Source organism: Lynx rufus, unplaced genomic scaffold (assembly GCF_022079265.1).
Source record: "Lynx rufus isolate CCGP_SWC_20201006 ecotype Redwood Valley unplaced genomic scaffold, mLynRuf1.p SCAF_6, whole genome shotgun sequence".
Lineage (NCBI taxonomy): Eukaryota > Metazoa > Chordata > Mammalia > Carnivora > Felidae > Lynx > Lynx rufus.
The window spans coordinates 115,598,441-115,618,910 of NW_025814878.1; the positions used below are offsets into that span (position 1 = coordinate 115,598,441).

The following is a 20,470-nucleotide window of genomic DNA, read 5'->3' on the forward strand; positions in this document are numbered from 1 at the left end:
AATATACATCACATTAAACAAAAGACATCCAAGAAATAGCACAGGCAGAGAAGTACTTTATTTGCAGTGTTAACCCAACATGTAAGAAAAGAGAACTCTGCCCTCCCTTATCAGGCTCCCCAGAAATTCCATTTTCCTATCCCAAGAGAGTAACAGCAATACTTTGCTGCATAAAAGGCAACAGCCATGGCCTTGGCATGGTTTCTGGCTCCACTTCCACAGAAGGGCAGAGAACCATTGCCCAAACCCCACCACTGGGTCAGAGCCCAGGTAAATAGCAGCAGTCACATCTGACCCTTTGTGCAGATGCAAACTCAACACCCATCCTGGCTCCCAAGGTGACCCTGTCTCAGGCACCACTGGACAGTACTCCTGGATCCCTCTCATCCCACTCCAGGGAGGTATGCAATGATGAGCAGAATCCTCACGTCTCTGGCAGGCGGAGGAGAGTTCCAGAAGTGGTGGAGACACTGTAAAAGAAAAGACAGGGCTGGAACCAGATACTCAGGCCAACAGTCTGGGGAAAACTCAGAACTTGGTCTGGGCTGGTCCCAGAAGGGAATCCGACCTTGGGCCATTGCTCTGTCATCTACCGGAAGCTGGGGGTAGACTCACCAGTCCACCAGCTGGGCTCCAATGAGATCATGCACGTGGTAGGTGAGGCCAAGTCGCACCGCTGCAGGCGCCCGCCGGCCCAAGAGCTCTGATAGGAGTAGCTCTCTGTACTTGGCCTTCCGGACCATGCCGAGGACAGCCTGGCGCCCTGGAGAAGTGGCAGAGGAGAGGGGAAAGGTGAGTAAGGCTTGGGCCCTGAGGAGCCACTGAAAGCTGTTCTTGAGGGACTGAGGGCTTGAGCTGCGAATGGAATACCTTTAACAAAATATTTGATGAATCTCCCAGCTCCAGGCACAGCTAGCCACCAACTCCCAGCATCTCGGACAGTGAGGACTCCAGCATTCACCAGCTGCCTAAGAAGGGTGGGAAGCCAGGAGGAGGCCTCAGCTATGAAAACCATCTCCCTGCCCACTGATGTTTGGACACTAAGTCTCCACAAAAACGTGGGCAACCCTGCAAGGGGACTAGATAACAGAAGCCCACTCTGGAGTGCTCCTCTGCCCACACCTTGCCGTTCAGTGCCCCATGCCCTTGCCTCCACTCCCCTTACCTGGATTGCCCCCCCCCCCCGACTTTCTTCTTCTGTATTACTTGTTCACTAAAGCAGCTTCTCCTCGCAGAGGCCCTCCTTGACCACATGCCCTGACACACTCTCAGTCCAACCCCCGGGGAGAAATGAGGGCCTTTCTTCTGTACTCCTGCCCCTGCCTACACATGCCTCAACACGGCTCCATCTTACTAAAAGGTTTATAAAATGCTTTCACATGTACCATGGGTTGCAAAATAGGGAGCCTGAGCCAGATAAGGCCCCCTGAAATGGTATTTTTACTTTACCCTTGCCCGGTCGTTTAATGTGAAAGCTTTAGGGGCATCTAAGCTCCTACCATTTCTTCATTCTCTTAGTTTCAGCAAGATCCACAATAGGCATTTATGGTGCCTGCCAGGCCTCTAAATTCATTGGATTAGCCACCCAGATCGCCTGAATTTTAGTTCAAGGCCCCAGGTAGGATAGGCCTCCTCTCTTGGGGGAGTACAAATTTAGGGCATTATACTAAAAATAAGAGTCCTTTTTTTGGTAGGTGCACCAGAAGGAAAAGGATGGGATCAGAGGGAGGCAGAGAAATGTCAGATGCCTGATTCTGTTGATGCCCCAAGTCTCACGTGATCTCTGGGTCCCTGAAGCCGAAGGTCTGTGTCATTTGGTCCTGCTGGAAGCTAAGATCCCCACAGGCTGGAAGCACTGAAGCCAGAAACTTCTGCACTGCCCCAGCATATGGTCGGCCATCACAGGCCTTGAGGACCTGGAACCAGAGATGGGAGATGTGGTGTGGCTCCACCCTCAGCCACGGACCTCCACCTCCAGGACATTACTCTTCCTGTTTTCTCTTTCGCTCATCTTTCTACTTCTCATACTTTTCCTCCTTTTCCTCTCCTTCATATTACCAGAACCCTGTGCCCTCTCTGTGAGATGTGGAGTAGAATTGTCTCTTTTTCTTTTTATTTCCACTCTCCAATTTCCCTGCCTACCCCCCACACCCATCTCTCTCTCTCTCTCTCTCTCTCTCTCTCTCTCTCTCTCTCACACACACACACACACACACACACACAAAACAGTTACACGCACTCTGGTCCTGTAGTCCTCAGTGAAGATAATTCCATGAGCGTCCAAGTCAAAGCCTAGCTGGATGATTCTGATCTCCCCCTGCTCTTGAAGCTCCTTCTGTCTCCAGAGAGATAGGAGTAAAAAGAAGGGTATCAGGGTAAGATACTCTGCTATACTCTGGGCACTTTTGGGTGGGGAGATTTTATTGCCAATACTGGGGAGTTTTTCTCTAAGCAAAGGACAAAGTGTGGGGAGAGAATCAGGTAGATTATTAAATAGTCTTTTCAAATCAGTTACCCACCTTCCCATCCACCCACCTCATCCATTGCCTATCAAACAATCAATACATATTTTCTAAGACCAATCATATGCCAGACACTAAAATAAAATAGTGATTAAGACATAGGCCCTGTCGGGGCGCCTGGGTGGCGCAGTCGGTTAAGCGTCCGACTTCAGCCAGGTCACGATCTCGCGGTCCGTGAGTTCGAGCCCCGCGTCAGGCTCTGGGCTGATGGCTCGGAGCCTGGAGCCTGTTTCCGATTCTGTGTCTCCCTCTCTCTGCCCCTCCCCCGTTCATGCTCTGTCTCTCTCTGTCCCAAAAATAAATAAACGTTGAAAAAAAAAAAATTAAAAAAAAAAAAAAAGACATAGGCCCTGTCTTCAAGGAATTAACAGTCTAGATGTGGGGTGAGGGAAGGTGGGAAAGTAGGGAAAATATTTGAAGAGATAATAGCAAACCCTTAATTGCATAAGTATATTAATCTACCTTTCATAAACTCATAAACAGACAAAATAATCAGTACAGAAATAACTTTCATTAATACCTTCAGTTACTAAGAAATTGATAATTAAAGAAAGCATATTCTCTTCAAATATACATAGAATATTTAGCAAAACTGACCACATAGCACAAGGCAAGTCTCCATAAAATTCAAATGACTGAAATCATATTGTGTATGTTCTCTGGCCACAATACCATTTGTGTCAGAAATCAGTAACAACGAGGTAATATGAAAATGCTTCAAATTAAGACATACATTTATAATTAACTCTTGGTCAAAGAAAAAAATCACAAAAGAAGTTAAAACATATTTTAAGCTGAATAATAACTAAAATATGTGCCCAAACTATATACATCTGCATGTACTTAAGATAAACTACAACCTGACAAGCATATACTAGAAAGGAGGAGATGATGAAACTAATGGGGGAAAAAAAGTAAAATAAACCAACAGTAGAGGGGACACATTCATAAAATAGAATGCATATGAGAGAGCAACAAAGCTAAACATTAATTCATTGAAAGATTATTAAAACTGGTAAGCCACGGGTGAGACTGATCAAGAAAATGGGGGAAGGAACTAGAAAAAGCACAGATAGTCAATAAAAAGAATGAGAAAAGGGTAATCACTACACATCCAATAGTCAATAAAATGAACTTTACACCAATAAATTTGAAAATTCAGATCATAAATTAAATTCCTATAAACATAAAACTTTTTTTCCCTAGAACAGAAAAAAACAGGACATATTTATAAAATAGAAATCTATGAAATTAACTGTAGCTATGTGAAACTGAGAAGAATCTCAAAAGTATTCATCTAATAAGATATAAATACATACATACAATAGGATTTTGTTTAGATCAAGATCCAAAATGAATAAAACTGAGCTATGTTGTTTACAGGTAAACACATAGGTGGTATATAGAAAATCCAAGGAACAATTATCACATCAGTCAGGATCACAGTTACCTCCCAGGGACAAAAGTCATGTTGACTGGAGAGTGATGTATGTGGATATTGGCTGTGTTCTGTAGTCTGCCCTGGGTGGTGGTTAAATGGGTATCTGCTTTATAAACATTCTGTAAAGCGTGTGTGTGTGTTTATATTTTCCTTTGTGCAACTTTTAAAGCTTTTTTAAAATTTAGGCTATCATCAGTAAATTAAAAAGAACAAATACTCTATAAGGAGTGGTTCCATCTAACTCACTTCCTCATGAAACTGGAGCTAGTCTCCATCTTCCTTTTCTTTCCTCTTTTCCTCCTGACAGGTTGCCATTAATCTTCCGCCTGCTAAATCCAATGGACAGACTTTGGATATTATTTTACTTGATCTCTTTACCAACCATTGCCTTAAACCACAGGTTCTAACACTGCCAACTACTCCACCTCCTTGAAAAATCTATTTGCTTTCTCAATAGGCCTATTCCGGGGTTCCTCCTACCTCTAGCAATTCCTTCTCAGCCTCTTCCACCGACTCCTCTTCCTCTGCTTTCCCCTTACATCACTAAGAATCACATGGGACAGTAATTCAAAAATGTAGGTTCCCAGGTCCTACCTCAAGAGATTTTAATCAGTTAGCCTTAGGTGAGTCCCAAGAACTTGTATTTTTGAATAAGCAGCCCAGTTAAATTTTTTTTTTTTTTTTAATAGTAGGTGATTCTGATACAGGTAAAACTCAGGACATACTTTGAGAAACACTGCCTTAAATGTGGGTATCTCTCAGCTTTATAGATTTGGCCCTTTCACTCTACACTTGAGGTCCTTAACCTTGGACTCCAGAGGATCTGTGAAACAACCCCCCTGCCCCGACAAAAACCGCACATACACCTTGTATGTATGGGGCATATATGCATTTTTCTAGAGAGAAAGAGCCATAGCTTTCATTATCTTTTAAAGTTTATAAAAAGGGGGGCGCCTGGGTGGCGCAGTCGGTTAAGCGTCCGACTTCAGCCAGGTCACGATCTCGCGGTCCGTGAGTTCGAGCCCCGCGTCGGGCTCTGGGCTGATGGCTCAGAGCCTGGAGCCTGTTTCCGATTCTGTGTCTCCCTCTCTCTCTGCCCCTCCCCCGTTCATGCTCTGTCTCTCTCTGTCCCAAAAATAAACGTTGAAAAAAAAAATTAAAAAAAAAAAAGTTTATAAAAAGGTTAAAAGTTACCCCTCTACTCACTCTTCCTACCCAATCTCACCCACATCCACAGACTGAACCACTGCTCACATCTCAATGACTTCAATTCTACAGCACTGGCCCAGAATTCCCTCCAGTCCCTCATATCCAACACACTTGCCTTTGGATGTTCCCCATGCACCTCCAACTCCTACAAAATCAAACATGTCATCTGCCCCAACAACTCAGCGTCCTCCTACTCTGTTCACTCACCACTCATGTCTGTCATCGAGAAAACCTGAGTTATCCCTGACTCCTCTTCCCACTGTCCACATCCCTCACCTCCACCCATCCTCGCCCTCCCTACTACACTTCCCTAATTTAGAACTTCACCAGTTCTCTGTCGCATTGTCTTCCGAGCCCATCTCCCTGCCTCATCTCACTTCCCCCAATCCACACAACACCCGTTCCTTCTGCTGGTTAACATTCTCTCCTAGCTCCTCGCCTTCGGTGTAAGGCAGAAACAACACTGATGCACAAGGTCTGCCGCAATCTGACGTCTGCCTGCATTCCCAGCGCTGTAAAGCTCCAACTATGCCCAGTGACTCAGTTTCCCCAAGAGATTAGTTCTTCCATTTCCACGATGTGGCATGCTCTCTACTGCCGGCGGGTCTTTTAACAGGGTATGTGACATTTTCCTAGGTCCCGTAGTGCCCGGCCTGGAGAGACCTGACGCCTGCAGAACCGCAGAGCGGCTGGCTGACCGCCCGGGTGTCTGAGTGTTGGGGGCCCTCGGGAGCGTGCTCGAGGCAGGGAAGCGACTTCCGTCCGTCGCTCCGACGCCCCTCACCAGCTGCCGGTCGGCCGCCGTCCGGTCGGGCACGAGGCTGTACACCTGGCTCCTCAGCGCGATGGGCGGCAGCGCGTCCTCGAACAGGCCGCGCGGGAACAGCTGCACCAGCTCGGCGACGGCCGCGCGCGCGGACCCTAGGCGGAGAGAGCCGGTCACCGAGACGGGAAGGGGGGCGGGGGGCGCGGCGCTCCCGTCCAGCGAGCCGGCGGGCGAGGCGGCTCCCAGCAGGGCCCTTCCGCCTCGGCACAGGGTTGCCACGCCTACCTGACTCGCCCCTGAGGGGGTCCGCCTCAGCCTGCCCCTGTTCCCGCCGCCTCTTCAGCCCAAAGGAGTCCGGGACCAGGCGATGTCTCTTCCGGCTCATATCCCGGGGTCTCAGGTTGCCAGGGAAGAGATCGGTGTTGAGGGAAGAGGACGCGAAGACGGCGTCTTCCGGCGCAGAGCAGTGACGTCGGGCTCCCTGGAGACCGGCCGGCCGGGTGGAAGGACTACGTGGGACGAGGAAGGTGTCAACTCGCCGTCTCGGCCCAGCCAGGAGGAGGGCCGCCGCACGCCTGCTCGGATTGGCTTCCTCCGCTGGCACTCCGGGACGGGAACGCGTGGGCGGCGCGGCTAGCTGCGGGCGGCCGGGTCGTGGTCCGCCTCCCCGGGTAAAGCGCACCCCCTGCCCGCCCCCGAGGGGTCTGCCCGTCCCTGTCGCCGAATGATTGCGTCTAGGAGTGCGGAAACCACCCTTGCATACCTCCCCGACTTCTGGACACACCTGCCGTGACGTCTTAGCTCCACAGAGGTAGAGGTCCAGGTTGGCGGGCTCTGAGGTAACCAGATCCTCGATCTGAAGCCCAGGCAGCCTTCCTCAGCTGAGTTTGGAGCATCTGGAGGTGGGGGTGTAAGTCAAGGGAAAAGGTGGGATGTGCACCTAGCCTTGGTTCTGTTTCAGGACCAGAGCCTGGCCATCCGGAGGCCAACTTAGTCCTGAACCAGAGTCCCCCTTTTCCGGGCCTCCTTTGTAAAAGGGTAACTTCCCAACCCCCCAGTTCTCAGGACCTCATGGATCGCAGAGGGACCAAGAGAAGAGGGGAAAACATAGAGGTAGCTGAGCCTCGGAACAAACTCCCCGGCCCAGCACCCTCAATGCCCACAGACCCCACCCTGTACTCTGGGCCCTTCCCTTTCTACCGGCGCCCTTCCGAACTGGGCTGCTTCTCCCTGGATGCACAACGCCAGTACCATGGAGATGCTCAAGCCTTGCGCTACTACAGCCCACCCCCTACCAATGGTCAAGGCCCCAACTTTGACCTCAGAGACGGATACCCTGATCGATACCAGCCCAGGGACGAGGAGATCCGAGAGGGGCTGGATCACCTGCTACGTTGGCTCCTGGATCACCGAGGCCAGCTGGAGGGGTGAGCAAAGCATAGCACACAAGTAGATCTAGAGACCTGCACCTACCCTCTAATATTAGGAGAGTGAAAACTGGAGTTCAGTCTTTGGAAAGAATTTAGGATATTCTTTGGGGAAGTCATCTGAGTTAATCCTTGTGTCAGACCTTCAGCTTCTAACTCCTCCCTCTCAGGGGTCCAGGCTGGCTGGCAGGGGCCATAGTGACATGGCGAGGGCACCTGACAAAATTGCTGACGACACCGTATGAGCGGCAGGAGGGCTGGCAGCTGGCGGCCTCCCGCTTCCAGGGGACACTGTACCTGAGTGAGGTAGAGACGCCGGCAGCTCGGGCCCAGAGGCTTGCCCGGCCACCCCTCCTCCGAGAGCTTATGTACATGGGGTACAAGTTTGAGCAATACATGTGCGCAGGTGAGAGTTGCCCCTGCTCTGTAGCCCCCTCCGCCTTCCCCAGAGACTGAAAGCCCCCACCCCTGTTGCTGCTTTTCTCCTTGTGCAGACAAACCTGGAAGCTCCCCGGACCCCTCTGGGGAGGTTAACACCAATGTAGCCTTCTGCTCTGTGCTACGCAGCCGCCTGGGAAACCACCCTCTGCTCTTCTCAGGGGAGGTAGACTGTATAGACCCTCAGGCCCCATCCACACAGCCCCCCACCTGCTATGTGGAACTCAAGACCTCCAAAGAGATGCACAGCCCTGGCCAATGGAGGAGCTTCTACAGGTTCAGGATGGGGGTGGGCAGGGTGAGAACCTAGAACAGACAGCTGGAAATTAGACTTGGGGGAAGAGGCTGGACGGTGGAGGAAGGGTCCTACTGACCCCTTGCCTTTCCTGACAGACACAAGCTTCTGAAATGGTGGGCTCAGTCATTCCTTCTGGGCATCCCAAATGTCGTTGCTGGCTTCCGTAACCCAGAGGGTTTCATCTGTTCCCTCAAGACCTTTCCTACTATGGAGATGTTCGAGTATGTCAGGGTAAGGCAGTGGTGTTACAGCTCCCACCTATACTCCCACACCAAGACCACAGGTCCAGTGTCCCGGGTCACAGTCCACCTTGCCCCTTCTCTGGCCTCACCTTCACTGCCTGTGTTCTGCCTCCTCCTCGGCCCTCTGCAGAATGACCGTGATGGCTGGAATCCCTCCGTGTGCATGAACTTCTGTGCCGCCTTCCTTAGCTTTGCCCAGAACACAGTTGTCCAGGACGACCCCAGGTGAGGCATTCATCTGTCCCTGCCCTCCGGGTCCTAGAAGTTTGCCTCCAGTCCTCAACTTGCGACTCCATGTGCCCCCTAGGCTCGTCTATCTCTTCTCCTGGGAGCCTGGCAGCCCAGTCACAGTGTCGAAACATCAAGATGCACCCTATGCCTTCCTGCCCACGTGGTATGTGGAAGCCGTGACACAAGACCTCCCATCACCCCCCAAGACGCCTTCCCCCAAGAACTGAGACTTCAGAGGGGCTGGTCCTGTCTCCGTGTGCACAGATAAAAGCCTATTTCTAGGTGGTTCTTCCTGCTGTGTTTTTTGCGCCGAGTTGTCCCTGCCCAACAGTTGAAGTACACACAGGTGGTTTGCTGTTTTATTACTACATTTTTACACAGGCCACTCACTGAGTGTATAGGCTGGCTGCAAAGACGATGTCCCTCCGCAGCAAAGTAGCTGCCGTCTCCATCTTGGCACCTAGCACAGGTTCTCCTACCAGGCGGGCCGCCCCCCTCAGCGAGCGACACATCTCGGCCAAGCGCTGGATGCAACGGACCACCAGGCCCTCAGGAGTCCCCGACAGCCCTGCCAACTCAGAGAAGGGCTGTGGGGGAAGCAGGGTGAGGACTGAGTGTGTTAGACCTGGGTAGCCTCTCCCTTAGCCAGCCATCCACAAAGCCCCAGTTACTCACCATGCCCCGGGCCCACTCGTACACCACCTCTACCAGCCCAAAATTCAGCTCCCCGACAAATTCCTCCACAGTCTGGTTCAGGCCACAGGCCACCTGGACCTCACCAATCCGCTTGGCCACAGCCCGGACACGTTCCACTCCCTGCAGATGGCCAAGGAGATGCTCAGACCCTGCCTTCCTTCTTTAGGAGTGCAGAGCCCCAGATCAAGGAAGAAGCCATTCCAGCTCTTTGAGGCACTTAACAGGGCTGGAGGGTTCACCTGGGGAATACTTGGGGGTGGGGATTGGGAATGCCACAGCCAAGGGAGAGAAAGTGGGGTGGGTGTCCCATACCTGTTTGAGGGTGCTTGGGAGCTGCTCCCCAGGGTCCCCAGGGCTCTGGCAGACCAGGCCAGAGAGCAGGGCTGCAATCTCTTCTGGCCGCAGGGCACTCAGAGCGTTGTCAAACATGAGCTCAGTGAGAAGCAGCTCGTGACTGCTCATGGCACAAGCCACCCGCCCTGCCAGCTTCACGGTACCTGCCTCGTCTACATAACCCAGGGTTCGGAGCACCTGAAGAAAGATGGTAGGTGTTGGGAGCCTGTTCTCTTCTCTGTCACTAGCCCCCTGCCCCCACCCCTGCCCCTCCCACCTCTACTCGCTGGTGATACTCTGGGAGCAGCAACAGTGACTGATCTGACAGCAGGAAACGTAGTCGCTCCATCTCCTTCTGTATCTGCATTCGCTCCTGCAGCTTCAGGTACTGCAGAAAGCCAGCAGCAGAAGCATGTTAGCCTTCCCCTTGCCCCAAGGCAGGAAGGCACTGAGGACAAGGGCAGAGATGGGGTGGCTGGTCTAGAGGAGAACAGAAGGGAAAATTCCCCCTCTGAGCTTGGGAGCTGGCATGCAGGACCCTACCTGGGCAGAGAAACGGGGACTGTGCACACACTGAGCCCCCCAGATCAGCTCCTCCAGCTTCCGGGCCCGGAGCCCTCCCTCAACCACTGACACATCCTTGAGCTGCAGGTCATTGACAGGGTCAAGGGTAGGGGGTCCCGCTGGGTAGGCCTGAGCCAAACGCAGCAGTTCCTGGACAGCAGTGGTCACAGCCGCAATGGGAGGATCCTTCCTGAGGAAGGAGCAAGGTCTTAAGACCTAGGGCAAAGTGTTCCTTTCCAGAGAAGCCTTCTCTGGCTGGGGAGACACCCCAACCACCCCTCCCTACACTCCATTACACGGTCCCCTCCCCAGGAAAAGGATCTCCCCAGCCATCTCTGACTTGAATTTTGGTTGCTGCCTCTTGCTGAAGTCCTCCAAGATCTTCTCCCCATTCACCCGGAGCACCTTGGTGGTGATGGCAGCCATGTCTCCTGGCTGGAGCTTGGCCACTGTGTGGTCACAGGGCCCTGTGAAAAGGGAAGAGCAGGGTCAACCCTTGCCGTGGACCCAAACATCCTGCCTACACTGCTGTCAGGAACCCGGATATCTGCCCCATGCTCACCTTCAGGCAGGAACAGCTTGAATCCCACAAGGTCATCTGGGTAGGGCACATCTGGGGTGGCTGGTGCCCTCTCCTGTGGGTCCTCAGACACAGGCTTATCACACAAGATCAGGGTTGTAAACACCCTGCTGGTGGAATTTGAGGAGACCTAGGGTAGGGAGGCCAGGCCAGGGCAACGTGAGGAGTGGACATCAAAGATAGAGACCAGGTCCCCACCCTCAGGGAGGGACCACAGAGCAACTGCAGAGTCCATCTCTGGGTTGGACTGGTAGCCAAGTCAATCTGAACAGTCTTCAGGGGTGGGAGGGAGGAGGGTAGTGGGGCCAGGGAGGACAAGGAGGTAGGCATGAAGTGGTGGCAATGGGAGAGAAAGGAGGGCAGGAGGGGAAAATGAGTACACTGCTGTGACTACAATTGCCCCCACCAAGTAAGGAAGATGGGAGATGTGGCTCCCTCCCTCTGGGGTCTAAATTTCCATTGCCCTCACCTGCAGGATAACACCCAATGTGTTATGATACTCCTGATTCTTCACAACCACCACCCTTCCTGCTGAGAGAGATTTCAGCCCATTCACAGACTCCATGATGCGTCGCTGAAGAGCGGGGACATGCACAAAAGGGATAATGAAGGAAGCATCACAGGGACACTGAGAATAGGTTGGGACTAGGTTCAGGAGCACCCAGTGTGTGGCATTCTCTTCCTCCCTTCCTCCATCACCCCCACAACACTCATTCACCTGGATCAGGCTCCGGGTCTCTGTCAGTTCCTCCCCCCAGCTGTAATACTCAGGCAGGTCAACCAGTTGGCCAGTCGTATCAGGTTCCTCTAAGGTCCCTAGTCTCTTGGTCAGTTCAGCTAGAGCCTGTTCATGGGCCTGGGTGGAAGTGTGGCAAGGTATGAAAGGAGAGTCTCCAGGCCCAGGATGCCACGCTCCCCACCTTCATCCCACCTTCTAGGTGGTCTCTAGATATCCACCTCTCAGCCTGGCTTCCCTTGTCCCAACATGCTGCCGGGTATACTGGTCATCCCAACCTCCTCACCTTGCTGTCCTTGCGGGATGGAAACTCGGAGAAGCTCCTCTTCATCATGTCTTCCACCCTGAGGGCGTCCACCCGCAGCAGGTTCAGGATCATGGTGTATGTGAGGCGGAACTGAGATTGCAGCTGCGATGGCTTTCCCTGAGCCACATCAGAGAAGCAGTGAGATTGGCGTGGGACCTGCTGCCCCCCAGCCAGCCCTCTGGGGATCAGCTCTGCTCGTAGCAGATCTAGTCCCCATGCTGTGACCATGGGACCCTAGACAAACTGCTTACTCACCTCCTCTGCGAAATAAGGGAACAAAACTAAATAAATAGACCCTCAAAGGTTTTACCTAGTTCTGTCTTCACAATGACAAAAGACCACAAGGGATGAGATTCAGTCTAATCCTTGGATTTGCTTGCTCTGACCTTGGTTTCTCCCAGGCAAAAGAAAAAAGTACAGTTGACCCTTGACCAATAGGGGTCTACCTACACGTGTATTTTTTTCAATAAATACTGTCCAGTTCTGTTAAGTATTTTCTCTCTCCTATAATTTTCTTCACAACGTTTTCTTATCGCTAGCTTTATTATAAGAATGCAGCAAATAACACATATACGAATAGGTGTTCATCATCTGTCTGTTATTGGTAAGGCTTCCAGCCAACAGTATAGGCTATTAGCAGTAAAGTTTTTCGGGAGCCAAAAGTTGTATGTGGATATCTGACTGTGCAGGAGGTCAGTACCCCCTAACCCTACACTGTTCAAGGGTCAACCGTAGAAAGAAGAGAGAGGGGAAGAGGGTTGGAAGAGAGAATCCAGCAGGTCCCCAGAGCTGGGGCCCTCCCAGCTCAGCCTCATACTGCCCTGACTCACCATCATCATGCGGTGCAGGTCTGCCATCTCAGGCACACGGCCCTTGCAGAGCAGGATGACAGTGCCGGTGGGGTCCAGGCCCCTCCGGCCTGCCCGACCTGCCATCTGCACATACTCTCCAGGTAGCAGATCCCGGAAGGTGGAGCCATCGTGTTTCCGCATAGAGTCAAACACCACTGTTCGAGCAGGCATATTAACACCCATGGCAAAGGTCTCCGTGGCAAACAAGACCTGGGATGGGAGAAGATCAGTAAAGGGGCTACACACAGACACCCAGCCCTGGCCAAGTGTACCTTACTCTGTAGCCAAGGCTGAGTAGGCACCAGGCATGGTCCCAGTTAACTCACAGGATCTCATTTAATAACTCTCAGAGCAAAACTATAGAGCAAGTACTATCATTTTCACTTTGTCTATCTGGCTGCCTACTTCTTTTCTTATAACCCCCATATCCAATTCCCATCTCCCCACCGTCAATCATCCCAATGTATTTAGAGTATCTTTTTGTGTGAATGTATTCTTCCAGATTGTATCTTGTTTTGGGTGCATATAATCCATGACTTGTGTTAAAGGCCATTATACCCTAATTCAAAAAGATATACATACCCCTATGTTTATTTCAGCATTATTTACAATAGCTAAGATATGGAAGCAACCCAAGTATTCATCAATACGTGAATGGATAAGGAAGATGCAGTGTGTATGTTAGAGTATTATGTAACCATAAAAAAGGATGAGATCTTGCCATGTGTGACAACATGGACAGACAAATAGGGCAGAATGTATGCTAAGTGAAATAAGTCAGAGTGGGGCGCCTGGGTGGCGCAGTCGGTTAAGCGTCCGACTTCAGCCAGGTCACGATCTCGCGGTCCGTGAGTTCGAGCCCCGCGTCGGGCTCTGGGCTGATGGCTCAGAGCCTGGAGCCTGTTTCCGATTCTGTGTCTCCCTCTCTCTCTGCCCCTCCCCCGTTCATGCTCTGTCTCTCTCTGTCCCAAAAATAAATAAACGTTGAAAAAAAAAATTTAAAAAAAAAAAAAAAAAAAATAAGTCAGAGTGAAGAAGACAAATACCATATGATCTCACTCATGTGGAATCTAAAAAACAAAACAAATGAATAAAGAAACAAACAGCAGAATCAGACCTATAAATACAGAGAACAAACTGATGATTGCCAGAAGAAATGGACAAAATGGGTGAAGGAAAGTGGGAGATACAGGCTTCTAGTCAAGGAATGAGTAAGTCACAGGCATAAAACGCACAGCATAAGGAATACAGTCAATGATATGCTGGTAGCGGTGTATGGTGACAGACGGCAGCTACAACTGTGGTGAATACAGCATAAAACATAAACTTATGTTTATTTTGTAAACAGACAATGAATTACCATGTTGTACACCTGAAACTAATGAAACATTGTGTGTCAACTACACTCTAAACAAAAATAATTAATTAATTAATTAATTAGCTAATTTCTCCACATAGTGTTTTCAATGCCCATCCCCATTCCTGTGGTTATACCTAATCCATTGTTTCCAGCTCCTGCAGAGCACCGTGGCATGCATCCCATACAGTGACCTCCCTGCTCTCCCAGTGAAGGGTACCTTGGTACCGCCAGCATCCTACCACAAGATTACAGCCAACAAAGGAGAGAGGACATGTTCCCTCAGAGACTAGGGTGAGAACTTCTTCGCAGTATATATCCAGACATGGAATTTAGGATCAAAGAGTACATTGTACATATTTTTGCCTCATGAATGCCAGGGTGCACTCCAGACAGGCTACACCTATATAAGAGTTCCCATAATCCTCTAGTCTCCTACGTCTTTGGCAACACTTGGCCTTAGCCAGTTTCCTAAATTTTACCAGTCTAGTAGCTATAACGTCATCTCTCGTGACTATTTTAATTTGCATTTTTCTGATGACTAGTAACTTTTTGTATGCTTGCTAACTTTTTGGGTTTCCCTTCTGAATACCACCTGTGCCTATTCTGTGCATCTCCATTTTAAGATAGCAAAGCTAAAGTTTGGGACGGTTAAGTAATCTGCCTGGGGTCACACGGTGAGTAAGTAGAGAAGCCGGGATGCACACCCAGGCAATCTGGACCTAAAGCCCAAGCTCTTAACCACCGCACGGTCCTATCTGAGCCCTGCCCCTCCACCCTCTGGGCAACCCGTAAGGGAGCAACAAGTGCTCTGAAGAGTCCCTCTTCTACCAGTGTGTGTACCTTGACCAGGCCTCGACTGAAAAGCATCTCCACGATCTCCTTAAGAATGGGCAGGATGCCACTGTGGTGCACACCCAGGCCACGGTGCAGGAGCTCAGACATGTGCAGGACCTGCAGGGAGCCAAGGTCCATGATCAGGGATAGGGTGGTGGAGAATCCTATCCCCATCAGTCTTCAAGACCCCCATCCACACCTGGGGCAGCTGGCGGTCAGAGCCACGGAGGCGAGCAAGGCAGCGCTGCAGGAAGAGGTGAATTTCACTCTTCTCTGAACTTGTGGTGAGGTCCAGGGAGGTGAGGCCCGAGGCTTGCTCATCACAGCGACCCCGCGAGAAGGTGAACACGACCACAGGCAGCTGCGCACGGGTGCGGAGGGAGGCCAGGAGGGATAGGTACACACCGCGGTCCTGGGGAAGGGGGAAGAAAGCGGCAAAGGTTGAGTCCCTGAACCAGTCGGGGCCAAAGTGAGGGGAGGGGAGGTAAAGCAGTATCAAGTCAGATGGTACTCAAAGCTCAAGTCCAAACCTCTGGGGAACGAGGGAAGAATGGAGAAACAGGGGCAGCAGGCACAAAGCCTACCGGTTCTCACCTGTGCAGGCCCCCCCTGATGCGTGGGCTGTTTGGCCCCAAAGGTCTGGGCATGTTTGCTCATCCGCTCCTTCTTGGCCTCCACAGCTGCATAGTACCTGGCGCACAGGGAGGGTCACTGATCACAGTCACACCCGGCGGACTCAGCCCTGACTCTGCCCCATCACCAGCTTACCCCTTTGTGTGGAAGGCACCTCGGGAGTCCAGCAACAGAAAGAGCTCCCCCTGGGTCTTGGGGCTGTTCCCCGTGAAGAGATAATGCTCCAGGGGTACAGGACGGGCAACAGTGCTGATCACATAGATCTGGCGCCGTTTCAGTCGCCTGAATGGGTAGAAATGAGCAGGTCAGTGGCAAGAGTGCGAGAAGTAACCCACATCCCCACCACCTTCCCCCTCCAGCTTCACCCAGTCTTTTTTTTTTTTTTTTTTAGTTTTTTTTTAATGTTTGTTTATTTTTGAAAGAGAGAGTGAGACAGAGCATGAGCAAGGGAGGGCCAGAGACAGAGGGAGACACAGAATCTGAAGCAGGCTCCAGGCTCTGAGCTGTCAGCACAGAGCCCGACATGGGGATCAATCCACAAACCATGAGATTATGACCTGAGCCAAAGTCAGACGCTTAACCGACTGAACCACCCAGGCACCCCAAGCTTCACCCAGTTTTTTCTGAGACCCAGACTGGAAGGTGGCCCCATCATCCCATCTCCCAAGACACAAAATGATCTGAGTCCAAGTGGGGTCCTGCAGTCGCCTGAGTCAGACACGTGCCCCAGCCCCAACCCTCCCTCCTCTCCACCCCCAAGACACTCTCCTTGCTGTGGCAGTCTTCACCCCCACCCCTAACCAAGGAATGCTGCAGCCCCCTTCATCCAAGCATCCCAGGGCACGCATCTCACCCGATCCAGTCAGCGAACTCAAGGGCATTGGGGACGGTAGCACTCAGAAGGATGATGGAGACATGGTCAGGGAGCATGATAAGCACTTCCTCCCACACAACCCCACGCTGGGCAGAGAGAGAAGACCGGTCACTGTCAGCTCAGAGGGGACTGCCCTTCTGCCCCTGGGGAAGCGCCCAGGGTTACATTTGAGGGCAAAGAAGGCAGTTAAGGTCCACAAAGGTGTGTGCACCAGGATGTGCGATCTAGACCCACAGGAGAGGACTACTGGGGTGTGGGGCCCCCAGGCCTCTTACCTCAGCATCGTTGATGTAGTGAACCTCATCAAAGATGACCCACTCTAGGTCCCGGATGACATCTGAACCGCTGTACAGCATGGAGCTGGGGAGAAGAGGCCAAAGGCTGATTCCCCAGTGACTCCTGTCTCCACCCTGTTCTCAGTCAACGTGCTGTCCAGAGCAGCCTAACCTTCCTGACCAAAAATCCACCCGTGTTAAGTGCCTATCTCTCACCGAAGGATCTCTGTCGTCATAATGAGGCAGGAGGCCTCCGGGTGCAGCTGTACGTCCCCAGTGAGCAGCCCCACATCTCCGAAAGTGTTTCGAAAGTCTCGGAACTTCTGGTTGCTCAGGGCCTTGATGGGCGAAGTGTAGATGGTGCTGGGAAGAGGGCATGAAGTCAGCACCACCTCCTGGTCAGCACTGCCCTTCCACCCCAAGCCCCCACAGAAGCATGCCAGAACCCAGGTGCCTCCCTTCCCCCCCTGAACTGGCCTCACATTCTCCTTCATGACACGACCCCACAAAAACTCTTCCTAAGCTGACCCAGGTCTCCTTTTTTTTTTTTTTTATTTTAAACATTTATTTATTTATCTTTGAGAGAGACAGAGTGCGAACAGGGGAGGGACAGAGAGAGAGAGGGAGACAGAGAATCCCAAACAGGCTCTGCACTGTCAGCCCGATGTGGGGCTCAAACCCACGAACCATGAGATCATGACCTGAGCCCAAGTTGGATGCTTACCCAACTGAGCTATCCAGGCACCCCACGCAAGTCTTCTAACTGCTCTCCCCGCCACACCTTCCCACTCCACTCCTGGCCCTATCTCAGTCTTTCCCCAAACCTCCCATCTGAAGGATGAGGTAGCGGTGGGAAAGAGATGACACTTAGAAAGGGTGCAGGAGAACACAGGGCCAGCTGGTGAAGGAAGAGGCTGGGGAGGGGACCTATACCGTGTCATGTGTTTCTGGGCAAGGGCAATGGCATATTCAGCCACAACCGTCTTCCCCGCAGATGTGTGAGCTGCTACAAAGACAGAGTCATGCCGCTCCAAGTGCAAGATGGCCTGTTTCTGAAACACATCCGGCTCAAATGCCCACTGTGGGAGAGAGAAATAGATGGGGGCCAGGCCGGAAAAAGGAAAGGGGCCCTCCTGCCTCCAGTTCTAGGGGCATGCAAGGTGGCTCTGGCATGCCAGAGCGAAGCAAGGCTGGGAGTGAGGCCCAAGACTAAGCTAGAAGGCATCTGGCCTCTGTGGGGAGAGGAGATGAAGGGAGCAGCGGGGAGGAGGTAGGGGAGCATGTGAGGACTGGGCCACACTACCTGGAAAGCAGGCTGGGGAATGAGGCGGTAGAAATCACCAACAGGGGAGGTGACATCCACAGGAATAGCCCACTGCTCCTGAGGCAGGGGTTTGGGGGGCTCTGGGGGGGATTCAGCTGTGGATGCTTCCTGGAAAAGCCAGGGGTAGAGATGATAAAGATACAGTCAGAGAGCTCTCTGTTACCACTCCTCCCCAAAGATGCTCCGGTTTTCCTCTTAGACCCAACCAAGCCAGCCGCCCCACCCCCACCCCCAGCCCCCCAGTAAGGCCTCTTCTTTCCTGCCTCAACTGCCCAAAACCACCAACCTTCAACACTAGGTCCTCCAAGCTGCTTGCTCGGGCCAGGGAAGCACTGCAGGGGGGTGCTGAAACAGTGTCTCCTCTGGGAATTCCTGGCTGGCCCACTGTCTCACTCTCATCCTCATCGCCCCCCCCCCAAATCCAGAGGTTCCAGCAAACGGCTGAGGCTGAGCAAGCCGGGAGCTGGAGCCGGGTGATCTGAGGAGCAAAGGCAAAAAGTGAAACCTGGTCATGTCCATCTCTGTTCCACTGGAGAAGGCCACCACTCCTACACTCCACCTCAAAACTAAAACTCACCCTTCGGTGCAAAGTCCACACCTTTCTTGAAGCCAGGTGGGACAGTAAGAAGATCTGAAAAACAAGGACAAAGAGAATCAGCATTAGTGCACAGAGTCATACAAGTCATACGATACCTAATGCTACAGGATGCCATTCACAGCAGAGACATTGAAAATGGGGTTCTTTGCCATCTTTCCAACAGATGACAGTAAAGACTGTTATGACAAAGGTGCCTTTCCCTAATTTTCTCAAAGGCACAGAGGACTAACAGTGGCCCACTGATAGGCTTGGGCCCCTCTTCCTCAGGGCTGACTCACAGCCCTACTCCCAAGGGTCCATCCTGGCACCGCCTCACCTTTCTCAAAGTCTATCTCTTCCTCAGCCTCCTCCCGAGTGCTCAGATCTGTTATGGTAGGCTCATCCATTCCACCTGGGGAGAGGGTAGACAAACAGGGATTCATGGGGTGGGGGTGATACGAGATGGGTGGGGAACCCTTTCCTGGAGACTGAGGGCACCCTCTCCTACCATCCCATTTTCCACAAGTCACCTGGCCAGAAAGGGTATTGTGTTGGATTCCCCCACAGGGACTGGGAGACGGGCCCTGGGGGCCGGCGAAGAGACAAGGAGGTGGTGGCCGATAGGTTTGTATTCTCCAGCAGGACCTGAGGCAAGAGACCACAGCCCCAGTGAGGCTGAGCTTGCCTCGGACCCTTTCCCAACTCTGCTTCTTACGGCCCCTGACCTCTTACCTCTTTGTAGCCCAGTATCTGGCCTGTGGTTGGGTGTCTTTGGGCCTGAAGGTCTGAGGGGACAGGGGCCCCCAGTGTGGCCAGGAGGGACCAGGGATCCATCTTCCTCTGCCATTTTCTGCAGAAAATGAAAACACTTTTCAGGTCTTCTTTCTCTCCTCTCCCAGTTTCCTTCAGGGGCCTATCTCCCTAGTCCAGGCCCCTCCAGACCCCTCACCGGGCTGAGTGCTCCACACCATGCAGAGGCAACCAGGCTGGAGATGATAAAAACAACTGCTCTGTTTCCTGCTGCAGATCGGGGGCACAGGGAGGGAGGCCGTGGGGAAGCTGGTAAAGGACAAGACGAAAGGCATTAGGTAAGGAGAGAAAAGAAGACATAGACAAAAAAGAAAGTGATGTGATTTGTGTTGAAACCAGAAATGGTAGACATTCTAGACCGACTAGGACTGTCAAGCTGAAGCAATGTTTTCCAAAGATTATCTTGCTTTACAGGGCAAACTACCTGCTACTGATTTACCTGGAGCAGTGGTTACTAAAACAGTACGATACAACATGAAATACAATCATTCCACAATCTCTGGGGCTGCGCTTAAGAATTTGTATTTTTAAAAATCCCCCATCCCCACTAATTATGATGTACACTTAAATTTGAGAACCACTAGTTTTAGGAAAAGGGGGCCCAGGACTAAGGATGAGAGTCAGGGCCTCAAAGCCTAGCCACAAACATAGTGCCCTGGTGCTTGGAGACAGGTGACTCCAAAAAGAAAAAACACATTTGGAAGCACAATCCACTGGGCTGGGGTCTGTCCAGCACAAGGCAGGCCCAGATGACAGGAATCCAGAGACAGGAGAATGAGGTTATGCTAGGGTCCAACAGTAAGGATGGTGGAGGAGGTTTTAAGCTCAAAGTGGGTCAAAGGTTAGGGTCAAAAGTCACTCACTGTGCTCTCTGGAGCCCCAGGCACATTCAGCAGCTCCCAGTGCCCTGTGCATCCCAGCTCCACAGGCCGAAGGGGCAGATCCAAGGGATCTGGAGGAGGCAGCACTACAGAGAGAAGGTCAGAGGTCAAAGGTCAAGGGCCACCCCCCCTTAACACTCGTTCTTTCCACCCCCTCCCCCTCACCAAGTCGCTCCGTCTCCATCATCTTGGAGCCCAAGCAGCTGCAGGGCAGACCGGAAGTGCAACGAGAATCCTAGGGGTAAGCCCCGCCCCAAAGCG

The 20,470-nt window shown here is 51.9% G+C and overlaps 3 protein-coding genes and 1 long non-coding RNA gene across 7 annotated transcripts; 2 read left to right on the forward strand and 2 right to left on the reverse strand.

Moving 5' to 3' along the window:
• Positions 1–27: 27 nt before the first annotated feature.
• Positions 28–6,426, reverse strand: STK19 (serine/threonine kinase 19). 2 transcript variants are annotated; one of them, XM_047101451.1, is made up of 7 exons: positions 6,224–6,426; positions 5,957–6,093; positions 2,240–2,335; positions 1,777–1,916; positions 871–968; positions 616–763; positions 28–470 (listed from the first exon to the last, which is right to left on the reverse strand). In XM_047101451.1, exons 1-7 carry the CDS (start codon positions 6,321–6,323, stop codon positions 425–427), a joined length of 765 nt encoding a protein of 254 aa, XP_046957407.1. In that variant the 5' UTR covers positions 6,324–6,426; the 3' UTR covers positions 28–424. The 2 variants fall into 2 exon arrangements, with proteins under 2 accessions (XP_046957407.1, XP_046957406.1); XM_047101450.1 differs by lacking the exon at positions 2,240–2,335 and having other exon boundaries at positions 6,224–6,399.
• Positions 6,427–6,510: 84 nt separating this feature from the next.
• On the forward strand, positions 6,511–8,862 carry DXO (decapping exoribonuclease). Of its 3 annotated transcripts, none has more exons than XM_047101447.1 (7): positions 6,511–6,848; positions 6,997–7,365; positions 7,536–7,771; positions 7,860–8,079; positions 8,197–8,332; positions 8,474–8,568; positions 8,651–8,862. In XM_047101447.1, the coding sequence occupies exons 2-7, from the start codon at positions 7,010–7,012 to the stop codon at positions 8,799–8,801; spliced, it is 1,194 nt and encodes a 397-aa protein (XP_046957403.1). In that variant the 5' UTR covers positions 6,511–6,848; positions 6,997–7,009; the 3' UTR covers positions 8,802–8,862. The 3 variants fall into 3 exon arrangements, with proteins under 3 accessions (XP_046957403.1, XP_046957404.1, XP_046957405.1); XM_047101448.1 differs by having other exon boundaries at positions 6,511–6,777; XM_047101449.1 differs by having other exon boundaries at positions 6,511–6,749.
• Positions 8,863–8,919: 57 nt separating this feature from the next.
• Positions 8,920–20,429, reverse strand: SKIC2 (SKI2 subunit of superkiller complex). The gene is given in 29 exon segments (XM_047101445.1): positions 8,920–9,161; positions 9,250–9,390; positions 9,583–9,801; positions 9,881–9,991; positions 10,147–10,357; positions 10,508–10,634; positions 10,730–10,877; positions 11,217–11,321; positions 11,466–11,603; positions 11,770–11,907; positions 12,621–12,851; positions 14,842–14,952; positions 15,035–15,247; positions 15,430–15,526; positions 15,604–15,750; positions 16,322–16,428; positions 16,618–16,702; positions 16,834–16,980; positions 17,551–17,696; positions 17,921–18,049; positions 18,228–18,356; positions 18,358–18,419; positions 18,519–18,572; positions 18,856–18,930; positions 19,049–19,163; positions 19,251–19,368; positions 19,468–19,577; positions 20,192–20,295; positions 20,375–20,429. Coding segments are annotated over 29 exon segments (3,741 nt in total). The 5' UTR covers positions 20,397–20,429; the 3' UTR covers positions 8,920–8,960.
• On the forward strand, positions 9,728–12,280 carry LOC124528093 (uncharacterized). The gene is made up of 3 exons (XR_006966082.1): positions 9,728–9,814; positions 10,480–10,760; positions 11,223–12,280. It is a non-coding gene; the product is annotated as an uncharacterized LOC124528093 (long non-coding RNA).
• Positions 20,430–20,470: the final 41 nt, after the last annotated feature.